We start from the raw sequence: 25,492 nt of genomic DNA, 5'->3' as shown, positions 1-25,492 counted from the left end.
TTTCATACAGCAGGACAGTGTTTTACACCTACTAATTTTTATTATTGTATAAGTTACAATAATGGAGCAAAAAAATGTTGAATATTTCCAAAATGTTACTGCTGTAAGCTGTACCTAACACCTTGAGTTCTAGTGTTATTACTTACTTACAAATGGCTTTTAAGGAACCTGAAGGTTCATTGCCGCCCTCACATAAGCCCGCCATCGGTCCCTATCCTGTGCAAGATTAATCCAGTCTCTATCATCATATCCTACCTCCCTCAAATACATTTTAATATTATCCTCCCATCTACGTCTCGACCTTCCCAAAGGTCTTTTTCCCTCCGGTCTCCCAACTAACACTCTATATGCATTTCTGGATTCGCCCATACGTGCTACATGCCCTGCCCATCTCAAACGTCTGGATTTAATGTTCCTAATTTTGTCACGTGAAGAATACAATGCGTGCAGTTCTGCGTTGTGTAACTTTCTCCATTCTCCTGTAACTTCATCCCGCTTAGCCCCAAATATTTTCCTAAGCACCTTATTCTCAAACACCCTTAACCTATGTTCCTCTCTCAAAGTGAGAGTCCAAGTTTCACAACCATACAGAACAACCGGTAATATAACTGTTTTATAAATTCTAACTTTCAGATTTTTTGACAGAAGACTAGGTGACAAAAGCTTCTCAACCGAATAATAACAGGCATTTCCCATATTTATTCTGTGTTTAATTTCCTCCTGAGTGTCATTTGTAGTGTTATAGCTTGTATTTATCAAATACAAAGAAAACTGGACAATTTTCTTTCCTAATGTATTACAGTGAGGCCCATATTTACAAATGGGCTATGTTGGCACGGGCCTAGGGTGGCAAAATTTTGAGAAAATAAAATAAATTTCCGATATTTTCCTACCACGAAGAAGTCTCCTTTAGATAGTAGCATATCGATGGCCTAGATCTAATACCTCACAAGTGATTTTCCCAAAATTTTCAGGAGAGACATAAAACTAGAATAACTCTTCTCGGGTTCTCAGCCAGGTGGGTTGTTGATTAGCTTCCAAGCTTTCGATGGCTAGCTCTGCCATCTTCTTCAGGGATGAAGTGATGTGGGACCATGTCTAGCTGGTATATATGCAAAAGTAGGGCTTCCCGCTGCGGGCCAATCAGGAGCTATATGCGTATGTGGTACCTAAGAGGTTACGTCCAATTTCGGCTTCCCCTTCAAAATTTTCTAGAGCTCCTTCAGGGGAGCAGCGTAACCCGGAGTGAGACTAGTGGCCAACAGGCTTGGAGCTCACATATTTAGTTTTGTACAGCCCCCAACCCCTTGCAAGGACGCGTTTTGCGTACCTTTTAAATTTTCCTCCCAATTCTCCTTCGATTTTTCGATTTTCGTCCCACATCACTTCATTCCCTGAAGAAGATGGCAGAGCTAGCTGTCGAAACCTTGGAAGCTAATCTTCAACTCACCTGGCTGAGAATCCGAGAAGAGTTATTCTACATCAAACGCCGGGAAAGCCTCAAGTCATACAGGCATAAAACTGTTTATACATTCTATTTGAAGCAATAAAAAGCACAATAATTAGTAAAAATACTACATTCTTACTGATTCTTTTGCATTTCAGTGATTCAAATAGCTAAAATGTATAAATAATAAATAGTTTTATGTCTCTCTTGAAAATTTTGGAAAAATTCACATACGAGATATTAGATATAGATATGTTAAATTGTTGTTACATGCTTATTATTTCAATAGTTTGCAAAATGTATAACATTTGCATAAGATTGTGGTAGGAGGGCACAATATTTTCTTGAGCCACGGGCATAGCACTACCAAAATACAGAGCTATCACATTCATACATTATTTCTTAAACATTGGTCACCCTGCAATTTATGTCATCATACCTCATCACAATGCTACAAAAATGTTGTTCTGATGTCGACCACGTATCTGTCATATCCCAATTCCAGAAAATAGACCCACATGTTTTAAATTAGTCTTCAGCTTTGGTACATTTTATTAACACTACTGAGTCAGTGGATGTCCAGTGTGTATTTGACTATGCTTTTTCAAAGATTTCGAGAAAGCAAAACATTTCATGCATATACTGCACACATATGGCTTTTCCCCCGTATGAGTGCGATAGTGTTCTTTGAGAACCTGCGTATCATTGAACCTTTTCTCACAGACAGTACACATGTATGGTTTTTCCCCTGTATGGATACGATGATGTTTCTTCAAAACCTGAGATTCAGAGAAACCTTTATTACAAATATTGCACACATATGGCTTTTCACCCGTATGACTACGGTAATGAATTTTCAGTTTACCAGGTTTCGTGAAACCTTTCTTGCAGATGGGACATTCATGAGGCTTTTCGCCAGTATGTGTATGATAATGACGTTTAAGGACCTGAGACTCCGAAAAACCTTTTTTACACACTTTACACACATACGGTTTTTCACCGGTATGAATACGGTAATGTATCTTTAATTTACCTTGCTTTGAAAAAGCCTTCTTACAAACATCACAAATATGTGGTTTTTCACCAGTATGTATTCTAATATGAATTTTTAAATCTCCGGAATACGAGAAACCTCTATTGCAGATGTTACAAACAAATGGCTTTTCTCCGGTATGTGAGCGGGAATGCACTATCAAGTTCCGGGATTGCGTGAACTGCTTCCCACACACTTCACACACGTAAGGCTTGTCTTGCGTGCAGTGGTGCTTCTTCATGGCTCCCGATTTGGAGAATCTCTTGCCACAATCTGCACACACATGCTGTTTGTCGCCATCTTTGTCACTGCCTACTAAATTAACATTTTCCACTGCACCTGTCGACGTCCTGCATTTATCACAATTAAGTCCTCTGCTAGACACACAATCGATGCAGCTGGATACAGAATCTTCTGAACTGAACTTCCGTTTCTTGCAAGCTCCTCTAGCTTTGCGCAATGTGGACACTGAGCCCCTTGTAGCAGACTGTTCAGCTTGGTTCAGTGAGCTAAATTAAAGAATAAAACATTTGATAACTCCAGCAATATACAGGATGGAAGTGAAATTACCCTGCAGACTCTCAGAGCGAATACCTCAAGTTGTATGTAACAAAAAGTGTAATTCAGCCCTGGGCGCAACAGGAAAGTGAAATGGAATTCAGAATTCCCAGCCCATGTCCTTTTCGCTTACTCTGCCTTATAAACAAACACACACTAGTCAATGTGCATCAGTGATGGATTTCAGGCGACCAACGAGAGCCTGAAGTTCGTAAAAGCCTTATACAATCCGTCACTGAGCAATACTTACTTCCTGTGTACTCGTCTCGGCTGGGGAATGTGGAGTATTTATTTATTTATTTATTTAACTTGGTAGAGATAAGGCCATCAGGCATTCTCTTCACCTCTACCAGGGGATTACAACTGCGATATTAAGAATACAATTACAATTATAATTACAATTAATATTAAATTTACAAATACAAGTCCACACCTGTGGAGTAACGGTCAGCACGTCTGGCCGCGAAACTAGGTGGCCCGGGTTCGAATCCCGGTCGGGGCAAGTTACCTGGTTGAGGTTTTTTCCGGGGTTTTCCCTCAACCCAATACGAGCAAATGCTGGGTAACTTTCGGTCGTAAAATAACCCAACAAAATAAAATAAATATAAATACAACAAAAATCAAAGTACTAAAAGATTAACTGATTAATAAAAGCTAGACAGTTTATTGTAAAAGTTAAGAAGAGAGAAGCATTTCTCTTATTGATTAAGTACTAATTAAACCTACTCTACGCAGTAAGAAAATGCTTAATAAGTTTGCTTTTGAACGTACTAAATTCCGACAGTCTCTGATGTCACTGGGTAGGGAGTGAATGGGAAATATGCAGTGCCTCAATTGAGTTAATAGTGCCCAGGCCTGGTGTAATACCATATTGGTGGATTTTTTATTTTAGTAGGTTATTTTACGACGCTTTATCAACAGCTTAGGTTATTTAGCGTCTGAATGAGATGAAGGTGATAATGCCGGTGAAATAAGTCGGGGTTCCAACACCGAAAGTTACCCATCATTTGCTCATATTGGGTTGAGGGAAAACCCCGGAAAAAACCTCAACCAGGTAACTTGGCCCGACCAGGAATATTGGTGGAAAGTAAATAGTTTTCTCAGAAAAAAAAAAAGTTCCCAAATGTTTATCACCCTCTTATTCTGTAACTATTGCGAGTAGGATCGTGATTTTTGTCCATAGCAATAGAAAATCTAATAAAAAAATAATTTATCCTTGTGGTGTATTTCAATAGTGTGGACGGTTTTCTTCTAAATTTAAGTTAAAAACCACTAATTTGTAGCCACTGGCCGATGCGACCAGGTTACAACATTGTAGCCAGAAAGAGAGATAAGTAGTTCACCAAAGGTGCATCTACATGGTTCAACTTTTCTTTCAACTTTAAGCATTCAAGCAATGCATGCAAGAGTGAAGGAAACGCATTCAATTGTGCATGTTTCTTCCCATTAAAAATTAGAGCGCAAGCAGCAACTGAAAGTTACCCATCGCCGGTGGGTATCTTGTAGTTGTTGTATTCTAATGCCAGGCATTTGACAATAAAGTCATTTGACCTCTTGCACTCCAATATTTTTCAAAGATATTATCATGGTCAGCCATTGAAGCACAGATGTTGAGGTGTTCCGAATCCATTTCTGGTGGGTATCACAGTCTAGTATATACAGTCGCGAAGCTCAATACGTAGTAAATATGCAAACATTAGATGGTTGCTCACCACTAGGATCGCTTATATCGCCCCATTACAGGTAATGAAAAATAGTACCGTCACAGTCTATTGTTTCCAGCACCCTCAAAACTCAAGCTTCGTGACTGTATATAGTAGACTGTGTGGGTATCTTGTACGTTGTTTGTTTTAGGTGGCCGTGAATAAACTGAAAATTCTTTTGTTTTGTAAGCTGAAAATGGGGGCAAGTACGATTAGCTTTATTGAAGATTAACGCAAATACGATAGCCAATGAAGTGTTGAACCACAATTTTGCGAATCGTGTAGACCTATGTATTGGATTGATATTTAATATTTATTAATATAATATAGTGAAGATGACTTTCAACATGGCGCACTGTGTAGACATTCGTTTTTAACCTGATTCTTTCAATATTCTTCCCAGATTGCATGTGTAAATGCACAGAAAATTGTACTGTATAGATGCTCCTTAAGGCAGAGAGAACTGAGTTCGTTGACCCCTTACATATGTACTACGAGAATAAAGATGAGTGTATTAGCGGCGATGTTGCCACACTGCTGAAACTACCAAATTAATTTTCTAATTCATCTTCATTTAATCAGAAAATGAAAAATAAGTTTTCTATTCATTTAAGTGTACCCTATCGTCTTTTTCAATCTGCAGGATTATTTCACTTCCACACTGTATAGAATGGCCCTATCTAATTTCTGAAAGTTCTAAATCCAAAATTAAACTCTTTATTAGACGTTTTTAGTGTATAACATTTCATGCATCACCTTTGTCATTAAATTAAGTTATTATTACTATATATATATATATATATATATATATATATATATTTTTTTTTTTTTGTGCACTGGTTAATGAAGATGTGTCACTTGAGCTAAAGTGGGCACTATTTCTAGTTATATCATTCCCGTTACCACCATGACAAGAAAAAAACAGACTTCTGTTGGGTTGCAAGAAAACAGACATATAAGTAAATATGTGCATAATCGGTTTGTGGACTGTGACACTGTTTCTCCATACTTACTTGTTCCTAGCATGCTGGAATAGCTCCGTATTTTCTTGTTTCTCTTTGTTAACAGAGTTAAACCCAGATGTGTCGTCTGCAGGATTCTGTTGAGGAAAGGAAAATTCTGCATTTTAATTAACGTGAAATTCATAAACATATGTATGAAAATAATTATGGTAATTCTGCAGAAGAACTAGATCAGAGGAGGCACCATTTTTGTCTTTAACAATCGAGTACTATCAACAGTATAGAGCAGTGGTATTCATACCCCAATATGGAAATCTTATATTATATCTAGATCTACAAAAATTAAAATCTTTAACAGTAATGTGAAATCAGTCTTGTTATATGGCTGTGAGACATGGAAAAACAAGTAAAATTATACAAAGTAAACTGCAAACATTTGTTAATAGATGTTTACGAAGAATTTTAAAAATCAGATGGCCACATATAATAACAAACTCAGAACTATGGAAGATAACAAATCAGAAAGAAATCACAATAGAAATCAAAAGACGACAGTGGAATTGGATAGGGCACACAATCAGGAAAGAAGATGGAGCAGTAGAAAGAATGGCTTTGGATTGGAACCCCCAGGGTAGTAGAACAAGAGGAAGGCCAAAAAATACATGGAAGAGAACAGTTTTGGAGGAAATTGCTAGGGAGGGGAAAACATGGAGCGAAGTGAAGAAGTTGGCTACAAATAGGGTCCGATGGAGGCACTTTGTGAATGCCCTATGCTCCTCATGAGGAGATACAGGAGTTTGATTGATTGATTCATACCCCTAGGGTTATGCAGAGTTGTCTCAAGAGGTATGCATGCTACTGACTAGGCTGAAATATTTATTTTATTATTCTTGTTGATAATTATCGCAGTTCAGATATTTTTCACAGCAACACGGAGGTTTAGAAATATGCATTTTCCTCAACACTTCAAATTTTGAGCTGTTTTGCTTTTGAACTGGCCTATCGCTATGCTTTATAGTAAACATTTTGTTAAGGGGACCCTGTAAGCAAAAATTCTTGAAATTTTATTTTTTTCGTTTTTTATACTATAAAATACTGCATTCATTTCTGTTTAATTTGATTGTGTATATATATATATATATATATATATATATATATATATATACCTGTATATATATATCATGATGCTATCTTCTTTCTAACCCTTTCTAAAACAAAAGTGAATAAGATTCTGGAATGCACAAGAAAGGTAACTGTGGCCAGACCTCGGTAGCCTACTTGTGGCTGATATGGAGGGCTCTGCGCGTGGCTGTGGTCTGCTCTTGAAGGGTTAGCATCTACCAGTGACATGGAGAGGGTTTGAAATCCCCCAGAAATGGGACCAGTACCTTGAAACGGCGTAGGTTCTGGATTGGGACAGGGTTCGTCTGTACAGCCACAGGGAGCATTTTGCAATAACTGCAACTACTTTTTTTTTTCTATACAGTATACAGTAGAAGAAAGCTACAGTATACAATAGATGAAACTGAAAGGTTTAAATATAAATATAAACATGTTGAAAATTGAATCTGGTTTTTCCGCAAAGATATTTTTGTGACATTAAGGAACAATTTTCTCAGGAGCTATAAGCTATAGAGCCATGAAATTTTTACAGCATGTTTGTGTATCATATGACAATGTTTGATCATTTTTTGGAAGCTCTTGAGCACATAATAGTCATAATTCAATTTTGATTTCGAGTAAAATTGTTGAAAATATTTGTCTTTTGAAAAAAAAAAAAAATAATAATAAAAAAAATACACTTCATGTTTAAAGGAGTAAAAAAAAAAAAAAAAAAAAAGACAATATATACAGAAAGGTTGTAAAATATAATGGAGAAAATTTGGTTAACATACCACTAATAGTTTCCGAGAAAATTGTTCCTAAAATATAATGATTTAACACTGCTTGTATAGGACGTACAGTCTCCCCCTTAAGGCAAGTACCTGGAAAATGGTAATGTGACACAGGCCCGTCATTAACTGATGTTTTGTAAAGCGTATATCTTTTGATGGTAATAAACTGATAACTGATTTTCTTCTCACACACGGAAGAAGGGAACCACTGAGCAGGCTGTGCTGAGTACCAACTCTTTTGAGACCCCTGTTGTAGAGATTTCTGGCAGCAAAATTAGCAAAAAATGTGCAGAAAGAATGAAGGCAGGCACATTAAGGTAACAGGTTTCAGAGGATCCGGAACTGGATAACGAATGGGTGCCAAAAAAAGAGAAATTTAGAAAAACACTGTTTGCTATCTTGTCTGAAATTATGTTCACACTCACCTTATTTTCGGGTTTTAATGACATGAAAGTGAAAGGGCCTGAAGGATCCTCTCCTGAATGCGAATCCTCACTGAGAGCATCTCTGTCTATGTCGGGCTCCACTTTGATGACCTCCATTTGGCACTGAGCAAACAAAAAAGCACACATTTTCAGGCTTTTCATTGCAGAATCCAGGATTTTCAAGTATTGAGAACAATGCAGGAAGTCATTAGTGGGATATGTGTCAAACAGGAAGCAAATATCTTTAACAGAGGTTTAAGACATTGTGATAGTCAGAATTATCACTAATATGATGACCATCTTCTCTAGCTATTGCTTTCTCATTGGTCATAAATTAAATCATGATACCTGGTTAGGCTTTCGTCTGTATTCAAATCCTAGAAATGAACCAATATCAGCAAACTTTCTATGACAATTACAACGACAGAACCACATTACAACGTTCTGTTTCTTGCATTCTCCTGCAGTTCGAAATGATGGGTGTACTTACAGTTCTCTCTCTCTCTCTCTGGCTGCACGAATTTTACAGACATCAATAATTCGTGTTGGTTTTGATAGCTTTCAGTTTTGATTTCAATTTATTAGTTTTAGTTTATTTACGTGATTTTTGCATCAACCGATATTTATTTGTTAGGGTTGGTTATTTCAAGGTAATTTAGTTGCTTTACCATACTTGATTTTTGGAACCTCAGAATTTTGCTTCAGTTAGCTTTGGTTTTTGTTCAAGATAATTTTAGTTTGTTTACTTTATTTTTGGGTCCATCGATTTTTGGTTTAGTTTATCCTAGTTCTGGTTTTATTAGGCCACTTTTGATCTGTTTACTTGATTTTTGGGTCCCCAGATTTTTGGCTTTGGTTCCCTCAGCTGCTTTTAATTATTTTAATTAATTTTCGGTTTGCTTAAGTTATCTTCAAATTTATATCACAGCTTAGCATATTCTTTTACCGACCCATGCCAGCTGTGGCATCACATAAAATATTTCGAGGGTGAGAAACAAAAAGTTTAACTAAGTACCTGAAGTTGACTGTAACTTAAGAGATAGACTGCTTTGTAATATATCAGTTTCAGCTCATATATAAGAACTGGTGTGGGAAAGGAACTGGCCACCCTACCCCATTATCTCCTGGGTTAGTTGCCTCATGAGTGATGCCTTATTGATGTCACTTATGACCGGAAGTCAATGTTGTGACACTGTAGGCCTACACTGTGGTTTAGAAGGCAAATCCTTAATTATGAAAGAAATTTTCAAGAAAAAATGTGCAAAAACATTCAGTGTTTGTAACATCAAATAGAGGAAAATGTTTGCATATGAAAGCTTTTGTACCAAACATCCCAGTACTAAAAACACTCTGTCAATAGACTCGACCATAGAAGCGGATAGGGGAATCCGCGGATAGCTATATCATAAATAAAATATTCAGTAACAGAAGGCCTAGTTAAGTAACAAGATTAGAGAGTATCTCTTGCACCAAAGATTCTGTAACAGATGAGTCGAAATCTATGACATAATATATCCCTGAAGTTAGTTAAAGGGTTTAATAAGAGCATCTTTTGCACGAAAGATTTAATATACAAATATTTTACTCTATTTGGCTTGTCGAAGTGAGCATTTTCTTCATTTTGCTCGGTACGCTAAAGTTACCTATAATCTGCAGCATAGTACGTACATACAAGAAGGAAACTGTCACCATAGCAACATTAAACCTATCATACTCATGCAACTCAGATCTACACACTAAACTCCTGAGAAAATGTATTATCCACTATGACATTTCTCTGGGTTCCATGGTAATGAGTAACTTCATTAAGCATCCCTAGCAACTTAACCGCATGTAGCTTTCGGTATACGAAGTCATGGAATAAAATAACACATATATGTGTAATTTGTGAAGAAAATCGCTCGTTGGGCACACATTTTTAATTCACTATTTCATTTCTCTCCAGAAAGTTTGCAAGTGTATATTAAGATCCTGAAGGCAGTGATTATGTTCCGTAGGATTAATATCACGGCTTCCTGAATTATTAACGAAATTATTTTTTGTCAATGCAATCGAGATAGTTCCGTGGTAGTGTGACTGCCTCCAGACTAGCCGTCCTGGGTTCGATCCCCGGTGAGGTCAGAAATTTTCATGTAACAATTTCTACCTCGGGACTAGGAGAGATGGCGGTGCACAACTTCTAATCACTAGATTGTGCACCAATATGCCTGGGTTAAATCCCAAATCTCTCAGCAGTGCATATGAAGAGAAGGCATATGTCACTGTTGATAGTGATTCGTCCGTCGGATGGGGACGCTAAGCCTGGCGGCTCCCTTGGTGCTATTCGACAGGAGTAGGCTACTTGCCGGCACCGGGTTTCCCCTTCTCCCTTATCACTATTCATTCCACACACTACACTTACACATACACTCACCCTAGAACAAGACATAACACTCTACAGATATACATCATGTACAGCGTGGCCAGCTGAAGTGGTGTGCAACTAGAAAAATGGATCAGTCCTGCCATCTATCCGCAATATGCGGAACCCAAATCACGTAACGTTAAGTGGGTAGGCATTGGATACATACGTACATTTTTTTCAATGCAGGCAACATGCTACACTTTGATTTAGAAGGCGAGATTGCATTTTTCATGAAATATTATTTTCGATCTCATATACGAAATATCCAAAAGCATTTAGGGCCCAGCATTTAATTTTACAATACTCAGGTCAATATAAATTTTCAACATCTCCTTCTTCTTCTTCTACTTCTCCACTTCATGGTATGGGCAATTGCCGTTCCGGCTTCAAAGGTCGCTCCATCTTTTCATCAGTCGTCCCTGATCTCTTCATCCTTTTGGTTTATAATTTATTGCTTTCTTAGGAAGTCTGTAGTCATTCATTCTCTCTACATGTAATTTCCAATCTTGTCTGTAATTGTCTATTTTATCTATAAGTTGGTATACTCCTAGATCCTGCCTAATATCTTAATTTCTAATTCTATCTAATCTCATGCATCCTTTTACTTTCCGCAAGAATCTCATCTCTGCTGCTTGTATTTTACTAACTTCAGGTTTTGTTGTAACCCAACTTTCACTTCCATATAAAAGAGTAGGGACTGCCATTACATTGTAGAATTTCATTTTTGTTTCCTTTCTGCTTTTATTCTTCAAAGTTCTATTAATTGTTCCACATACTGTCTCCTACAAAAATCAATAAAAAATAAAAGAAGTGGTTTTCTAAATTTTATCTAAACATTTCGGTGTGTATGTCGACATTTTGAGTTTAGGCTGGGCATTCGAATTATATCCAACATTTCATGATTTAATTCCACTTATTTTATTCGTACCTCTCCTATGTATTAAACTTATTGTTAATTAGTCTTTAGGGTTGCCAGAATTATCTAATAAAAATACAGGATACTCAGTTAAATCTGAATTACTGTATTTTGATTTATTTTTGCATGTGTACGCCGAGATAAAATAACACATTTAAAATGTAACACAGTCTTGCTAAAAACTACTTCTCATCTTAAAATACAAATTATAAGTAGGCCTACTGTTCTCTACATTACATCATGGTACCTCTTTCTTTAATTTATATTTCCCTAAAGAGCAGGCTCCTTAAGAGTTCCTAGTTTCAAAGAATTTGCTTGCAACATTTCTTACAGTTGTAGTCTAGGTTCCATTTGCAATGTTGTTGTCGTTGTTTTCTAATGCCAGGCGTTTGACAATAAAGTCATTTGACCTCTTGCACTCCAATATTTTTCAAAGATATTATCATGGCCAGCCACTGAAGTACAGATTTTGAGGTGTTCCGAATCCATTTCTTGGTTTGAGTTGCACAGTGGGCAGTTAGGGGACTGATATATTCCAATTCTATGCAGAAGTTTGGCCAAACAATCATGGCCTGTTGCCAATCTAAATGCAGCTACAGACGATTTTCGTGGTAGATCGGGAATTAACTGTGGATTATGATGCAGAGAGTTCCATTTTTTCCCTTGAGATTGTGTTAACAAGTTTTGTTTGTTGAAGTTTGTTTGTTGGCTGCAAAAGGGTATCTGTCGGATACAGGGGGGAGAGCCATTAATCCTTCCCATTGAAGGCTTTAAGGAACCAACCTGGACAAATACCCAATGTCCCATCCCTACCTTCCCGTCGTGCAGCTGTTAGTAAGCGTAATTTTACAAGGGAGGGGCTACTCATCAATTAGCACTGGTCAGCTTGATGAGTTAATGACCGAATTTGGTATAATTTTCCTCTATTCAATACCTAATTCTCTCTTTACCCTTTCCTATCCAGTCCTCTGACTGAACTCTTACTTTCTTCGACACCGATGGCATTAGAGCATTCGAGGCCTTGGGATTCATTTCCCTTTCCTTCCTCCTCTTTCTACTTTTCTGTTCCTAGTGCTGACCTGCTATGGCACTAAAATCGTCCTCCAGTGGCTTAAGGAGGGAAAGCTGGTGATCAACAAGATCTCCCAGCTAGGTCCAATGGACCCGTCAACCAACAGCAAGTGTGGTCCTCCAGACATTCTGGGGGTTTTGTGCGTGAATGAAGTAGCCACCAAAACGTTAAAATATGGTGTTAACTTAAATCGGCTACAACTTGCCATTTTCACTCCAATATGAAATGAGTACCATAAGGTAAAATTATCCGGAGGTAAAATAGTCCCTCAGTCGGAACTCCGGGCGGGGTCTACTTTAATTGTACAGAATAAACTAAACATCTTACAATGGAATGCTGGTGGTATAACATCAGCCATTTGCAATGTCACATGGCTCCTACAGTGACCACATCCAACTTGAATAATTTCGAGGGAAAAATTGTTCCGGGGCCAGGTATCGAACCCGGGACCTTTGGTTTAACGTACCAACGCTCTACCAACTGAGCCACCCAGGAACTCTACGAGACACTGATCCAATTTTTCCTCTATATCCACAGACCTCAAAGTGGGCTGACAACTGTCAAGCAACCAACGTTGAGTGCACACTAACTCTGTGTGACTTAAATTGTGGTTTTCTGTTAACGAACAGTGACGTGTATTATGCAAATCAAGCTTTCAGGTGTAACTCCCTGTAAAGTTGATTTGAATAATTTCGAGAGAAAAATTGTTCCGGGGCAGGGCATCGAACCCGGGACCTTTGGTTAAACGTACCAACAGGAACTCTACCAGGCACCGATCCGGGTAGTTGGTAGAGCGTTGGTACGTTAAACCAAAGGTCCCGGGTTCGATACCTGGCCCCAGAACAATTTTTCCCTCGAAATTATTCAAATCAACTTTACAGGGAGTTATACCTGAAAGCTTGATTTGCACATCCAACTTATTTCGTTCTTCTGCCCACAACTTTCATCACTGAGGAAACGAGCTGAACCTCAGGATTATGCGCTAAAGATATACTAGCACAAAGTTAACAACTCTGAGAATTGCTCCTCAGGTTTGATTTGTTCCCTATGTAATGACATGTTATTATTCATTACAATTTCAAACAACTCATTGGCGTCATATTGATGTGTGAATCATTTCGACTATCAATTACATTGTTGTCTGGAGACTAGGCCTCCTGGAATGAGGAAGCGATTATGAAGAAGTTAACGAGAAGGCTGTGCATTGTTAAATTTACATGCTGGAAGTAGTAAAGGCCCACTCCCACTTAGCAGAATCGAGTCAAACAGAATTTCTCTCCACAATGTATTTAAATGGAAGATAGCAGAAAGCAGCGCATTGAATCGAATTGAAGCAAATCAAACAGATTAGAATTCATGAGCTATAATATTTATTCCACTGCCGGAACAAAATTTCTTGTTTCGGGTATGATCGTAAGTTCTCGTAAACCTTCGTGAAAAAACAAATGAACCACATCCATTCTTGGCAGCTTAATTTGTTTACTATTGAAAGTTATTGCTGAAATAGTACATATACAAAAATCACAATTTAACATGAACGAAGAAAAATTAATAAATATTGTGCAGTATTATCCTCTTTTGTATGACAGAACACAAAATACAAAAGTACTGTTCGGTTCGATTCCACTAGTGTGAGCGGCAGCAGACTTTTCATTTCGATTCGGTTCGATTCCGCTAAGTGAGAGCGAGCCTTAAGACAGAAATGGAAAAAAAAAATTTCAAAATTTTATTTCAAATTCCAAACATCTTTACAATCGCAACCATGCTCACAATAACAATCACGAACACCATAAACGTTTCACACAATTATAACAATTCGATGAATACTTCATCACTTTTCTTTTAAGACACTCGAGTAAGAATATTTATTGCTATGAAAAGGAATCATTCTTCACAAGGTTTCAACCAAGGATACTTAGATTTAATGGAGAGCACAGTAAACATTTGATCACTGAAGAAGATATATGGACATCAAATACATACGTAGTGATTATTTAAAAATAAATGAATTTAGTTTATTTGAAAACGTCTGAGCAAAATTGGCTTAACAATGCATTATAACAAATCAGCTTTTAGAAATATCTTATTATAATGGACTTCAAGACGTCCTTTAATAAGTTTTTTTTTCATGGCTCACTCAGAGGTCTTCAAAACACGACCTGATTATCAATCATTACAACACAACAATAACTGAAATCGTGTGCTCAAGCTATGAAATAAAAGTTTCAAAATGGAGTATTTTATTAAAATGAGTAGAGGATTAATTTTTCACAAATTTACATAAAATATTTATTTGTATATCATAATAATGTTATATATAGCCATGATGGCTCAGTGCTAGAATGCTGGCATTATGAGCGAGGGTACATGGGTTCAAATCTCGGTCGATTCACCCTGAATTCATAACTTGTGTTGGGCATGCCCATGGTTCAGGCAACATGGTGGTTTTCTCCAGATACTCAGGTGCCCCGAGATATCACAACAATTCTCCCTCGTTATTATTTAGTACGAGCACAGTGTAGATCTATTGCATGTGGTGCACTCTGGATAGTTTCCGATGAACTAAATGGTCTATATTTTATGACAATAGAGACATCTATGAGACATACTCATAGCCAGGGCCGCTGACAGAATTTATGAGCCCCTATGCAATACTGTACTCGGACCCCCATTGAAAAAAGTAACAATTACAAGTTACCAGTTATTCTAACCATAATAATTATTTGCAAAATAAATAAAAGATAACCCCTTACACAGATAAGTTAAAAATATTCACTTTTATTACATTGAAAACTTTTAGCAAAACTTCACATTAGCACAATATTATACATTCATAAAACATTATTCCTAAACACCTGTAATTTCTAACTTGCAGTCTGACATCAACAAACAACTCTCCTTGACTTCATTGATGCAAACTTATCAATTAAATCATCAAAATTTAAAGATCTAGCAAGATCGCTCTCCAGACTAAGAAGGCCAAGGTTACTCAGTCGTTCTTGACACATTGTTTATCTGAATACATTTTTTATTTCCTTCATTTCGCTGAAGGATCTTTCAGCATCAGCAACTATCACAGGAATTTTATAGAATATTGTAATGGCTATACAAATATTTGGAAATAAACTGTCAAGCTTTAATTCCCTGAGACTATTTAGGAGATTCATAGGTTTCAGTGGGGTTGGCCCTAAATTAGAGGTATGAATTGATTTTAAATATTTTGCCTCATCACTGATCTTGTTGTTAATGTCTCCATAGTATTTTTCATGCAGTCTAGCACCCTTATTATTATCTTCCAATTTTTTCTGTCTCTTCTTGTGCTTCTCAGCTCCTGACTTACGCCTGTACTTGTCCATTGTGCAGTTAAACTATAACCGGTAACACTAATGAACAGAATTTACTAGACAAACGACAACGAAAAGACGAAAGTTTCGACACGAAACATACAATGTACTGAAAAGGAAACGTATCCTGCGAGATCGGTTTGGGAGAGTCCACTAGCATATTGTGGTGGGCCAGTACGGGGTTGTTACTTAAAAAGGACAAGCCAATAAATAATTGAATGTGTTCAGTACAAGCGACGGGAACATAGTTCAGGCAAATACTGGGGCCCTCAATTGTCGTGTCGGTGAACGTTAATGTGGGAAACCGATATTCTATTATATAAAAGTCAAATATTTACATATGAAATGGTAATTTGTATTAATTCTACTATTGTTGAGGTAATATGTCAAATTTATGTAACAAATGTTCTTACAAAATTTTATGGTACCCGTATGTATCTAGGAATAATTATTCATGATAATAAAAAGTAATCAGACTCACTTAATCTGACGGGCCCTTATTGCTCACGGGCCCATATGCACTCGCCCCCTTCACCCCCCCCCCCTTCTTGGCGGTCCTGCTCATAGCTGATGAAAATGATGGAAAGTTAAGGGTGCTATCATTGTACAAAAATTTATTTCCAACCTAAAGCACATTAATTTTTTAATAGCTATGTGGCATATTGAAATTCCTTCTTTTTAATTCTAAAGCATGTATACTCAATATGTAATGTTTATACCAAGATTAAATTAATCTTAATTAAATTTAATTTACAGTTTAAATTAGATATTATATGTACAGTTGGCAGTTCTGTATTCGTAATTTATTGTTTACTGTTAAAATTAGTTTTTAATTAACGTTAATATAATGCAATTGAATTAATTTTTGATGTTAGAATTTCATAACCTCTTTAAATAAATGCTATAGTGGCATACAAAAACAATGAATGGTCCTCTAAACACTAACAATCTGCATAAATTAGAAACATTTCTTTTTAGAATTAAAATTAGATGGGAAGAGAAGGTCAAAGCTCTGACTGAAATGGGATTACAGATGTTGAGTATTCGGACCCGATATGAAGCTACAAAAAGTATATTAATAATTAATAGAGAATAACAAAATAATCTTTAAGTAGATTTAATGTAGACAAAAAAAATTTAAGGTTAATGGTTTCATATACAAGGGTTCACTATATTTATTATTATTATTATTATTATTATTATTATTATTATTATTACTATAAAGCCTTACAAGTTTGAAGCTCTTGGCTGCTGAGTTTACAATATAATACTACCTCTGCACCTCTGACATATAATTTTTACATTTATCATGAATTTCTACAATTTTTATGTCAACTGTAATACATTTACCTATAATTCAAGACCTGAAATGACAAACATCCCAAGTCCATTGAAGTGAATTTCTCAGGAAACCAAAAAAAACCATATAAGTTTGCAATGTAAAAGTTTTGACGTAAATATCTGTATGATTCAAAAACACAAGCTTAGAGTCGGGCTTAGGATATTCTTTTTCTACAAGAGGTAGTCTACGCAAAACACAATGTATGTCAAGTGACAATTCAAATTTGGTAAATTTTAGACTTGCGATGTTTGCCTATTCAGGTCTTCAATTGAGGACTTGAAGTAAATAGCGATCTAAGTGCCGTTTTATTTATTTTTTTATATGCATCTCTCTATTGGAACAGTATCAAGACAGTCGTCTGGACTTCGATCCTTATTTATGTTAGGGCTAGGTGCATAAATAACTGTTATTCTAGGAAGGCACAATTTTCAATTTTCACAAATATGGCACTTAAATCACTATTTACTTCACTATACAAAAATATAAAAATCGAGTAAAAGAGCCAGAAATGAAAGTGATGAGGAATGCAAGATAATTTTATAATTAATTAGGCTCTGAAAATACATTATAGAGAGGAAGAGAATTGTTTTTGTATCAGCAAAAGAAGAAAGAAGTAGCTAGGTGTGAAAAATGCATTGCAAAGAGCAGTACAACATGCAGAAACCGGAAAACCAGTAAAGGTAAATATGAAAAATACCTGGCCCATAAAGAAATAAGACTTACAGAGAACAGAACTGCCGAAATGAGCTTCCTATGTGCTGTAAAAGGCTGCAGGTGTTGGATCAAACTCCAAACACTGAAATAAGAAATGACCTCTATGTAGAGGGTATTACATACATATAAACAAACCTGATATAAAGATGATGACGGAATGAACAACATGGAGAGAACCACTCCGAAAACAAGAGCTAGATTATTGCCCCTCAATCTGCTGAGATAGGGGACGACCAAGAAAATGTGAAGCAGGAATACACTTGAAAGTCTGAAGTAGTTGTCATCAGCCCACTGTTCCCTCGAGCATACGGGTTATTACATATGAAATCGATCAGTAAAAAACCTCGCATTTAATACTCTAATCACTCGAAGTCGAGTTTGCGATAAGAAGAGTCCTGTGATGAATCCAGCATTCTGACAGTAACATGCGTAGTTCGGTAAATCAGTAATCTTAAATAGCTACATATGTATGTCACTCATTACATCCTTCTTAATTTAATTTACATTAATTATACAGTAAAACCTCGATAAGACGCGCCCCCCCTTTTATTATGCCATCCCGTGTAATACGCATTTTTTGTCCGCTCCCTGCACAGTTCATATATAACGCCTTTATAAAATACCCCGTTTGTTGCGCTCAAGTCCCGCATAATATGCTGTTTTTGTGGAATATTTTCGATGTACTTTTCAGCAATGTATTGTAACAGCAATGAAAAAACATCTTGGTCACTGAACTCACTGGTGCCATTAACCTGAAAAGTATTGGTATTCGACCCTTTACCTGCGCATTTAAACCTTCATACTTCATACCTTAGAATATCCCACCCTCTCGTTACGCTCTCTTATTCGACTCCTTACCTGCGCACTTAAAGCCTACATACAGTTACAATACCTCACCCTCTTGCTAACCCTCTCTCTCAAACAACATTCCTCACTCGGCCGTAATAAAATTCTGGAAATTTTTGCTGGGCAGTTTGTTGTCCTTCAGTGTATTGAAGTGTCTGTGAATGTGATTACAATGAGTGTTAAACGAAAAACGCTTTCTGTGTCGGAAAATTGGAAATCTTACGAAGGTACGATGAAAACAGTACTCTTACTCAGAAACAACTCCCTGATTCATTAGGAATCCCATCATCGATATTAAGAACGATAATAAAAAATCGCGACTCAATCACTACAGTTGCGACATCGTCGGGATGATATTATCGCAGGAAACTGAAGTGTGGTAAACACGAGGACTTGGAGAACATGCACACGGCAAACAACTATAAATGACTTTTTTTCCGAAAGAATTAAGTACAGTACATATTGTAAATGTCTTTGACGTACAGTACAGTAATTACATATTGGAGTAATACTGTATTACCTTTCATGAATCATGTATTTCAATAAAGGAAATGCTAATAGATACTGTATATAAGTCAAAATGAGTATACCCGCCTAATACGCGGTTTACACCTGGTCCCTTGAACAGCATGTTATCGGGGTTTTACTGTATTTCAATTGCAACAAATGGAATATGTAACGATAATAAAATATATATTTTGAAAATAAAGAAGTAAAGTAGATATTTGAAGGGATTTGGGAGAAAACATTACAAAAACTTTAAAAGTGGAAATATCTGTGTAAGGCAATGTTAATCTTCTGTCGGGCACAATGAATCTCAGAAATCCGCTTCCTGGGTTTTTAAAACGTAACGTCATTGTTGTAACAGTGAAACTTCAGAGTAGTATCTTAGAATCCATTGTTGCATCACTTGATTGATTATAGACCATTAATTTTTAAATCATTTTTAATCAGAAGTATCTGAGAGACATTGCGCATGCTCGTGTAACTCACTGTTTTAGCAGCTTGCAGTGCTGAATGTTGCTATCGTGAGCAGGATGTCGCAGAAAAAATAAATAAGATAGAGAGAGATAAGGAACAAGGAACATGGGCTACAATTTGCGTTGTGGGCAATGGAAGAAGGCGTTGTGCTCCACAACACATGGTTTACAGACGAGGCCTACTTTCATGTGAACAGTATTGTGAATAAACAAAACGTTCGATTCTGGGCGAGGGAACCTCCTCGCATGCTGCATGAAAAAGAAATGTCTGGGGCAAAAGTTTCTGTATGGGCTGCAATTTCGAGCCATGGAATCATCGGTCCAATTTTCTTCGATGAAACTGTCAACCAAGTTCGATACAAAACCATGTTGGAAAGCAGTTTTATCCCCCATCTCATGGCAAAAGGTCTCCCTATGGAAACTCAGATGGAGCCCGTCCACACACTGCAAACACCGTTCTGGATTACATGCACGAGATATTTGATCTTCGTGTGATGTCACATCGACATGGGTGCGGCAAAATGTGGCCGCCTTATAGCCCGGACATTAATCCGTGCGATTTCTATTTATGGGGGTTCCTAAAAGAGAAAGTCTACCAAAGGAGGCCAGAAAATGTGGTGCAGCTCAGAGCCCTTCTAGTGGAGTTGTACCGTGCGCTATCTGAAGACTTGTGTCGAAAAGTGGTGACGAATGTAAGGGTTCGTTTGCAAGAGGTTGTGAGGCAAAACGGCGGTCATATGGAACATGTTCTGCAGTAGAGATAAAATTCCAAATCCTGATTATTAATTCTGTATAATTTTGTAAAGCTTTAATACAAATCAATACGTGTTATGTGTAAAATAAATGGTATGACATTTCGTGTGCCACCCTGTATGTACAGTACACTCTTCAATGAGATTGTTACATGAAATAATAATAATAAGGCAGAACTGTTCTTTCACCCACAACGATGTGATATGAGTATATAAATCACCTTATATATAAAATACGACATGCAAAGAGCAGCATATAACCTCTATTTTTCGTTTTGCTGTTTGCACTTCCTGCAGTGTTTTATGAGGTGCTGCCTACAGAAGAATGCCCTGTCGCAGGTTGCACAGTGCATCGGATCCCAGGCGCACTTGAGGTAATGTCTGTCGAACAAGTACTTCCTTGGAAATCCCTTATCACAGATCTCACACACATAAACTCGACCACGCTCGTGCATTTTAAGATGATAAGTTAGATAGGCCGCGCTGCTGAATTCCTGCCTGCACTTCAAACAGATTACTTTCTCCTCAGCTTGAGCAGAGTCTGTGTCATTTTTCTCCTTGGAATATTTTCCATCTTCTCTCAGCACAACAGTCTGAAAATGACAACAAAACAGCTGTTACTGCTTGCAAGAGATACTTAGAACCACCTGGGGTTGTTAGCAGCTGTTGAAATAAACAAAGAAAAAGGCAGAGACAGAAACGAAAGCACAGAAAGAAAATAAAGGAAGAAAAAAAGGGAAAAACTTTCCTACTATGGTTGTAATAAAAACAGGTGTAGAATTCTAAAACAAAAAGAAAATAAAGGAAAAAAAAAAAAAAAAAAAAAAAAAGGAACACAGCTTTTGCATTATGGTTGTAATAAAAATGACTCGTAGAATTCTATCACAAAACACAGAAAGAAAATAAAGAAAAAAATGGAACACATCTTTTATACTATGGTTGTAATAAAAATCAGGCATAGAATTCCATCAAACACAGAATCAATCAATCTTCTTAATGTATCCAGCTGTTTTCTGACAACATAAAGTCCACTATAGTCCAAGAGGTACCCACATAAGTTGCATTAACACCAACGCAGTCCCACTATATTTTTCACTGCTTCTGACTCATGGAGTCCCTCAGTGTAAAATTCTCCGTAGGTAAAATAGTCCTCAATCGGATCTCCGGGTAGGGACTGCACTGAGAGGTGCCAAGAATCGTACTAAAGTACTTATTTGGAACACCAGAAGTCACACCGTCCAGTCAATCACAGCCAAGTTTAATATTGAAAACCATATAATGAGACAAAGAGGCAAATATGATACCAAAAATACAAAACACAGAAGAAAATAAAGAATAAAAAGAAACACATCTTTTGTATTATGGTTGTAATAGAAATGACTTGTAGAATTCTATCTCAAAATACAGAAACAAAATAAAGAAAAAATGGAACACATCTTTTACACTATGGTTGTAATAAAAATCAGGCGTAGAATTCCATCACAAAACACAGAAGAAAATAAAGAATAAAAAGAAACACATCTTTGTCATTATGGTTGTAATAAAAATGACTCGTAGAATTCTATCACAAAAAACAGAAAGAAAATAAAGAAAAAATGGAACACATCTTTTACACTATGGTTGTAATAAAAATCAGGCGTAGAATTCCATCACAAAACACAGAAGAAAATAAAGAATAAAAAGAAACACATCTTTGTCATTACGTTTGTAATAAAAATGACTCGTAGAATTCTATCACAAAACACAGAAAGAAAATAAAGAAAAAATGGAACACATCTTTTACACTATGGTTGTAATAAAAATCAGGCGTAGAATTCCATCACAAATCATAGAAGAAAATAAAGAATAAAAGAAACACATCTTTTGTATTATGATTGTGATAAAAATGACTCGTAGAATTCTATCACAAAATACAGAAAGAAAATAAAGAAAAAATGGAACACATATTTTACACTATGGTTGTAATAAAAATCAGGCGTAGAAATCCATCACAAAACACAGAAGAAAATAAAGAATAAAAAGAAACACATCTTTGGCATTATGGTTGTAGTAAAAATGACTCGTAGAATTCTATCACAAAACACAGAAAGAAAATAAAGAAAAAGTGGAACACATCTTCTGCATTATGGTTGTAATAAAAATCAGGCACAGAATTATAACAAAACATAGAAAGAAAATAGAGAAAAAAAATGTACACATCTTTTGCACTATGATTCTAATAAAAATTAGGCGTAAAATTTTATCACGTGATCGATAAAGCAACACTGCTTTTAAAGCAACATTAGAAGTCTTGAAAAATAATGAACATACTTAGGTAATTTATAATTATCAGGTACTGCTCTCATGCCACATTTTGTAATATGTTAATGAATTTCATTCACTCATCAGTAATCTAGTCCTTGCATCATATATTTACATGATTCAAATGATCTTTCTCTTAAATACTGTGAATTGTCCAAATTGCTTACCAGAGGTTGCTGGCGAAATTTCATACAGTTGGCCAAAGGATCTTCTAATATTTTAAGTTATTTCATTAAAGAAAAATGTTGTATCTCCATTGCTACGAGAGCTATAAGAATAGGAGTGTAAAAATATAACATAGCAGCCATATAATATAATACTATACTGAATCTAATTTTAATTTTCTCTACAACATTCTTTAAATTTACACGGGGAAGAAAAGGACACAAAATCTTATACATATTAAACTAAATGATTACCTAAGCTAAACTACTTCTCCTCGAAACATAATTTCACTTATAAAACATAAATTAGATTACTTTTAAGTTTCATAAATAACATCAAGGCATTTCTCGTGCTGTGAAGTTGATGTACCCGTATCACACAAACATGATCGTCAACTTACCAGTTCCACATTCAGTGATGGATAAGTGTCTTCAATTCTCTTCAGTTTTATGACTGGTATTTTCGTTGCTAAAGCATGCAGAGCTTCTCTTAACTCAGTACTAAGCATTCTGCGTTCTTCAAGTACCGTTTACACTGGGAAATAAGTAATGAAAAAAAGAATACAAGAACAAGAGGCAGAAAAAGAAATTATCCTGCATGTAAGTATGCTTTCAGTGACGTTGCTGTAATGGCTACAAATATGTGAATGTTGTTTGACCGCCAACTTTTCCTGAGTTCATTGTTGTCTACAGAAAGTTACCTGAAATTTAACAATGACGAACTGTTAGTCACAAGATCAATTTCATAATATAGACTATCGTGTATTTTCTGAACATAGGACAGAATTTAACATTAGAATAAGAAACGAATGTACCGTATAAAAAATTAAAAATAGCTTAATCAGTGTGCCATGTTTAAAAATTAGCAGGCTTTGACTTTAACCATAAATGATGTTCTCCTGTTTTACAAATTATCAAAACCTGGTAAATTCTAAACATGATCCACTGATTACATTATTCATTGTTTTTATACATACGTTTGTTATGGCAATGTTATCCCAGAAAAAAAAACACTGATTACATTATTCATTGCTTTTATACGTATGCTTTGTTAAGGCAATGTTATCCCCCCTCAAAAAAATAACCACTGATTAAATTATTCATTGTTTTTATACATACCTCTGTAATGGCTATGTTATCCCACAAAATAACACTGTATACTAAAGATATGTGACCTATTTCAGGTACTGAATTTGTGTTTTGAGGTCATGTTAGAAAGTGATTCGAGGGTTCACAGCCATGCACCTGCATATTATAAAATGTTCTCTCTGCAGCTTGGATCCTTTGCATGTTCAGGAAATAAATAACAAAATCTAACCACATATTAAACCCACAATGTTTACCATTATGCTTGTCAATAGCAGGGGGTGAGAGAAACGTCAAAGCTCATCAGGATTGATGATATTTTTATCCTCAACTTCTGGCTAATAGAATTTGAATGATCAAGCATTCTTCCTTGCTAAGCTATTAAGATAAATTCCTGTCAATGGTTTTTCTTGTAGTACACACCCACAAACAAAATTTGGGCCATCTGAATTTTCCCAAGTTTCAGTTATAGCATACCGTCCTCTGAGCATGTGCAGTATGTTATAACTGCAACTTGGAAAATTCAGGTGGCCCAAATTTTGTTTCTGGGTCTGTACAATAAAAGAAAAAATGTCCTAGAAATGCGCAACTAAATGAGGGATGGGTCATGTATGACATTGCTATTGTTAATAATTCTGTGTAGTATGTATATGGAATTCTCATTGTGTTTTAAATCATTTCAGTTCTTCAGCATTAATGTATTGGCAAGAAAAGGGCAACAGTATTATTGCTTACAGACATACCCGAAACGCATCTGCTACTCACTTCTCATCACCTCCAATACCATTATAATCATGTATCATAATGCAAAAACAAAACCAACCAAATATCACGAACTTCTTCAAATCAACTGTTTGAATTTTGTGACGTGTATGACAAAAGTTTGTTCTTTATCGGCATCTTAATTTATGGGAAAATATTTTTCTTTCTACCTTCAGTTAAGTGCCTCAATTTATATCAATTCCCGATTTTTTAATCCCCTTGAGGTTCTAATTAAAACGAACACCAGATGAGCTCTTTTAGTGTTAAAAGTTTTGGACATACTGATTGCTTTGTAAACAATGTTCACGAAAGTTGGACTTTTTCCTGATTTTCAAAAATTAATTTGAGAAAAACTGCCTAACCAAAAAATCTCAAATTATATATTAATAATGTTCTTCATAGACACAACTTGCATGCTAAATATCATAAAACTCTAAGAAATGAAGTTTCAGTCGCTTGTTGATTTGACATGGACTGATCCTGTACCTACAACAATATTAGTGTCGTGGACAAATCAACAAAATGTATCATGATAATTATACAAGAAAGTATTAAGGCAATATAATAACATACCTTGAAAGAGAACAACAGCTTTCCTTTTGTTTGAAAGATCAAGCAATTCTTGCACATATGTAACCATTTACCCATAGCTACTTGTCATAGATAAGTATAATTATTAGTGAAATGGATAGAACACTGAAATTAAATTATGAGAATATCTATTGTCATATACAATGAGAATTGGGTAGAGGTGTTTCTTAATTGATAGCTCATCAAGCAACGACT

The 25,492-nt window shown here is 36.0% G+C and overlaps 2 protein-coding genes across 6 annotated transcripts in view; both read right to left on the bottom strand.

The window, feature by feature from the left end:
* Positions 1–1,481: 1,481 nt before the first annotated feature.
* LOC138712023 (zinc finger protein ZFP2-like) lies at positions 1,482–10,010 on the bottom strand. 4 transcript variants are annotated; one of them, XM_069843420.1, is made up of 4 exons: positions 9,692–10,010; positions 8,024–8,146; positions 5,755–5,840; positions 1,482–2,989 (listed from the first exon to the last, which is right to left on the bottom strand). In XM_069843420.1, exons 1-4 carry the CDS (start codon positions 9,713–9,715, stop codon positions 2,008–2,010), a joined length of 1,215 nt encoding a protein of 404 aa, XP_069699521.1. In that variant the 5' UTR covers positions 9,716–10,010; the 3' UTR covers positions 1,482–2,007. The 4 variants fall into 4 exon arrangements, with proteins under 4 accessions (XP_069699521.1, XP_069699525.1, XP_069699533.1 ...); XM_069843424.1 differs by having other exon boundaries at positions 1,483–2,989; positions 9,667–10,010; XM_069843432.1 differs by having other exon boundaries at positions 1,483–2,989; positions 9,852–9,934.
* A 4,117-nt stretch (positions 10,011–14,127) lies between these two features.
* LOC138712002 (zinc finger protein 345-like) overlaps positions 14,128–25,492 on the bottom strand; it is a 54,075-nt gene continuing 42,710 nt past the window's right edge. The window contains exons 4-5 of one of the 2 annotated variants that reach the window (XR_011335582.1): positions 23,260–23,559; positions 14,128–20,986 (exon numbers count right to left, since the gene is read on the bottom strand). Coding sequence is in view for 1 of the 2 variants with exons in the window: in XM_069843397.1 (XP_069699498.1) it covers positions 20,974–20,986 (13 nt within the window). In the remaining variant the exon portion in view is untranslated. The remainder of the gene's footprint in view (positions 20,987–23,259; positions 23,560–25,492) is intronic. The other variant, XM_069843397.1, reaches the window with a different exon arrangement.

This window comes from Periplaneta americana, chromosome 2, assembly GCF_040183065.1.
Source record: "Periplaneta americana isolate PAMFEO1 chromosome 2, P.americana_PAMFEO1_priV1, whole genome shotgun sequence".
Classification (NCBI taxonomy): domain Eukaryota; kingdom Metazoa; phylum Arthropoda; class Insecta; order Blattodea; family Blattidae; genus Periplaneta; species Periplaneta americana.
The sequence above is the reverse complement of the archived record's forward strand: the minus strand, read 5'-3'. Positions and strand labels throughout refer to the sequence as shown.